Here is a 4590-nt window from a genome sequence, read left to right as displayed (position 1 = left end):
CACACACACACACACACACCATTTCTCTTTTCCAAAACAATTGCAGAAGAGAACACAAGTGAGGCGACCGGCTGTCATTTTGCTGGCAGGTGTTGTACGAGCCCATACGAGGCCCGGGCGGGAGAGGGAAACAACAGAGTCACTCGTTCACAAACACACCAATGTGTGTGAGGACACAGGCTAGATTCCTGCTCAGATTTCCCGATTCAAGTCTCCATGATTTAGAGCATTCAGTTCAAAGTTAGTCAGAGTAATGCAGGCAGTGACGCAGGCTAAATAAGCCGACTGATATAAGAACTAGTATTACTTTAGAGAGTAGAAATATCAATAAAAGTGATGAAGTTACAACACAATGCAGTTGTAACGTGCATGTTGTTTATTCATGTCTACTGTAAGGAATTATTAAAGAATCCTAAAAAAAAGCCACACATTTGACTGCTCAACTGTACTGCACAATGCTTTACAAATCCTAAAACATTTAAACCTGTATATGTTGTCCTAGCACTAGGCACTTGGCAAAAGAATAACATTTAATTTGACTTATATATTCGTCCTCTCCAACTGATTACTTTTTTTCATGGTCAAAAGGGCCTGGAAGCTATCCCAGCATGCAACCTGAAAGAGGGAGGCAGACAGTCCTGACATTACTCGTTACTGATTCAACATAAAAGATCTAAAACAGAATTTAACAAAAGCAAAATAAAAGATCTAAAACACAATTTAACATGTGCGGTTCGGAGAAGTAACACAAATTTAATATTCTAATTATTTGATGCGTGAGCGCTCACCCTATAGGCCGTGAGACCACCAGCTCCACCTGCGGCTCAGGCTTCGAATCTAGAATGATATTGTAAACTTCTTTAAATGTGGCTCCTTGTAAAAGCTTCCCATTCCACTCCAGCACCTGGTCACCTGCAGAAACACCAGAGATACTGGATGTCACAAAGGGTGTTATAATACTGTATGCCATGCAAATGTAGAGAATACACATCATTGTTGAATACTACCAAATCCACTAATTGAGTGTTTGTGTTGTGTGGTGAATACCTGGTCTGAGGTGTCCAACAGTGTCTGCTAGACTTCCTTTCCTCACTTTCGTGATAAAAGCACAAAGTCTACCAGATTCTGTCATCTTGCCTCCCACCACCTGTGAAAGCAAAGCAGGGACTGGATCAGCACTGAATTACATGTGTAAACTCAACTTGAACGGTTAGTGTTATTACAACTGCCGCTTCTTCATGACAGAACCTGTGAAGATGGGGCACGCACAGAAGAAGACTGATTGTTTTCCTTCAAAGGCTCCTGTTGATGTCATGGCTTTAGCGTTTGCCTGCAAGGTTTGGATCCTCAATGAAAGCATTAAGGTGAGGCTCAATGGTAAAAACCCATCTCCGTTTGTTAAAAAAAAAAAATAAAGGCGACTAATGCTTTCTTCCCCAGGGACCCACTCTGGCGCTGCTCTGTGGTTCTGTAGCAGTGCAGGGCCGTGGGCTAGAGCTGTACTGTACAGTCCTGGGCTGCTGTACTCCACTCCAGTCAGCTTACATGGGCATCATACTAATAAAAATCCCCCTTAATGGCAGCTGAATGCCAACATACAAAAGAGCTTAGGGAGGTCTGATAAATGAAATGGCTTTATGTAACAGGCAGGAGCCGGAGAATGAGACTCGCAGAGGAAAAGAGAGCGAGTGAGAGAGATTCTTTTATTCTATTTTTTAATGTATTTTTTTTTTTATCACACACACACAAATGCTTACGGTTTAATATTTTTATTTTATTTTGATTTTTTAATGTATTTACACACAATTTAATTACTTTACGCTTTAATTACTTGTTTAATGAAATGTATGGGGTTGATTGTTCTTATGTAGTTTGTATGATGCTTTGGCAATACTGTCGTTATATTCATGCCAATAAAGCAAATTTGAACTGAGAGAGAGAGAGAGAGACAGAGAGAGAGAGCACATATACTGACATCAGAACCCAGTTCTTTACCAAAATGAAATGTAAACTCCCAGATTCTGCTTGGAGAAAACAGAGTGAGCGCTGTAGAAGCAGCGAGACATGTGAGTGCACGTCACAGCCTGAGAGACAACCAGCGCGACATCACGTAACATCTGGAGTTCACCTCCCCACCTCTCTTTGTTTTCTTTCTTAAATTCGACACTAGAGACTTTACTGTATATTGATATTAGATTCGATTCGATTCAACTTTATTGTCATTACACAGGTACAGGTACAAGGCAACAAAATGCAGTTTGGGTCTAACCAGAAGTGCAATAGCAGCAAGTGCAGGATGTACAATGGATATATACTGTTGTTGCTTTCCTGTTTTTTTTATCTTAAATGTATATATTTTAGTTTACTCAGTGAATTGCGTGTATGTATTGCTTCTCACCATCCTTGAAGCTTTAGCAATATTGTTATTTCTAAAATTATTGCCATTAAAGCAATTTGAGTTGAATTGAGAGAGAGAGAGAGAGAGAGAGAGAGAGAGAGAGAGAGAGAGAGAGGGTGAGCCTGACTGATGGACTGACTGGCTGGACTGCCGAGCTGGTTGTCTTTCTGCTGAGCAGGCAGAAACACACAGAGGCACGGAGCAGACACAAACATGCCACTTCAGGAGGCTCATTCAATCAGTAATGATTTTCCCCCGTCTTGCCGCTCTCTGTTCCCTGCTCTCTTCATGGCCAGGGCCGGGCTCCTCTGGACTTTGGCTGCTCAGCTTTACTTTGCTTTTTTGGCCATGTCAACCAACAGTGAAACGGGGAAGGGGGAACAACAGCATCAACCCCAACAGAAAATGTGTTATAGTCTTTGGCAATTTGGTGACTACACTGCAATAACAACTGACTGAAAGGTTAAATCTTGTGTTGTCCTCCCGGGGGAAAACTGAAAACACTTTGGTTTCTTATGTTTCTTTAACATATTTTTTCTTGCTTTAATGGACATTTTCCACGCTTTTCCCCCAGCTACCGCCAGTATATACACCCCTTAAACCAATTTAAACCACAAGTTTTACAATTGCTTTTTTTAAATTCACAGCCAGTAAACCTCATTTATATGATTTTATACCTAATTTTTGAGTTAAAAAGAAGAAATTATGAAATATTTTGACAATTAAGTTAAAATCTGAGGAAGAGCTGCTGGATGCAGTTCATTGCAGTTTTTTGGGGATTGCTAAACAACGGTGGGCACAACTGGAGCTAAATGTGCAAAACTCAAACCCCAGTCTACACTACCAACCGTAACCTGAGCACAACAGTTCACATCAGCTGCAAAACTCATTCACTGCATCACAACTCTTAACACACGTCTCAGAAAAGACTCACCAAACCCTATGGTGACTATGAGAGTAGAAACACTAGCGTTTACCACCAACACAGAAAATACTAACTTTACAGTTTGAACAATGGAAGTGACTTCACACTACGCCACAGTTTCATTAAAGAAAAGATATAGATTTTACAATATACCAATTTTGATGTAAGGTTAACAAGACGGAAGGAAAATCATCAGTTTGCTTCAATGTAGTATTTTGTCTGTAGTAATTAATGGACTTACTGGAAAAAGGTGTATAACAGTAACAAAGCATAGTGTGACTGTTCCTGGATGTCTGCATCATGTTGAAATAATAATGAATGAGGTGTTTCCATTGCTTTCACCTCTATTACTTTCTGAAAAACATTAAGAAGGCAGTTTTACTATTGTAAAGATATAGTGTTTTGCACTTTTATTCTTTTATAGCTGTGCATTTTTTGTTGTTGATTGTTTACAAAAAAAGGCTTTCTTAGCTTTATCAATGTATACAGTATATGTTCACTAACAAGTATAAAACAAGACAGCTGATTAGTCTTTCAGCTAAAATTGCAATCAGCAGTCTTTGAATCTGTTCTGTTTTGAATGCGAGGTTAACAGTTTTGACAGCAGTGTGTTACCATTTGAACAAAGTGCTGTAAATACACAGCGTTGTGCACGTTGGAGTTAAATCCCTAAGTGTGTAGAGTTTTGAAAACTGTGTCCAAGCAATAAAAAAAGGAACCAGAGTGTGGTCCACATGAACTGCTGCTGTGCAGACTGGAGTTGGAGATTTGCACATGTGACTCCACTTGTGCCCGGTGTCGTCAAGCAATCCCCAAAAAACTGTGACAGAGTTCAATGTGAGTGGGTTCAGAAAATTACACAGCTCAATAACAGAGGCTGCTCATTATTATTCGTCAGGAACATCCTCAAGAAGTTAATGAATATGAATACTAAGTAGCAGTATGATGTAATTAATAATTGGAAGGCAAGGAGAGAAACAGCGAGCGAAAAGAAGAGGCCACCAAATATTAGAATTCACCGCTGAAAAAAGGTTATATGACTGTATGTTAACATAAATGTACAACCAACACTGGCAGTGGCCTGCACCTGTCAAGAGTTGGAGGTTATCCCATGAAGTCTATTACCAACATGAATAGAGTAATGTATGGTAATTGTGCATATTTTAAACCGTTATTTTATTTAAGTGTCATGATGAGGCTAAAAAAGCTTGATGGTGCAGCAGTGTGTGTGTGTGTGTGTGTGTGTGTGTGTGTGTGTGTGTGTGTG

At 39.8% G+C, this 4590-nt stretch overlaps 1 protein-coding gene across 1 annotated transcript in view; it reads right to left on the bottom strand.

Moving 5' to 3' along the window:
- The window catches only part of rims2a (regulating synaptic membrane exocytosis 2a), a 171015-nt gene that overhangs the window by 73742 nt on the left and 92683 nt on the right, over nt 1–4590 (bottom strand). The window contains exons 9-10 of the mRNA XM_034873471.1: nt 1048–1178; nt 789–912 (exon numbers count right to left, since the gene is read on the bottom strand). Coding sequence (XP_034729362.1) covers nt 789–912; nt 1048–1178 — 255 coding nt within the window. The remainder of the gene's footprint in view (nt 1–788; nt 913–1047; nt 1179–4590) is intronic.

This window comes from Etheostoma cragini, chromosome 6, assembly GCF_013103735.1.
Source record: "Etheostoma cragini isolate CJK2018 chromosome 6, CSU_Ecrag_1.0, whole genome shotgun sequence".
In the NCBI taxonomy this organism is placed as follows: Eukaryota; Metazoa; Chordata; class Actinopteri; order Perciformes; family Percidae; genus Etheostoma; species Etheostoma cragini.
The sequence above is the reverse complement of the archived record's forward strand: the minus strand, read 5'-3'. Positions and strand labels throughout refer to the sequence as shown.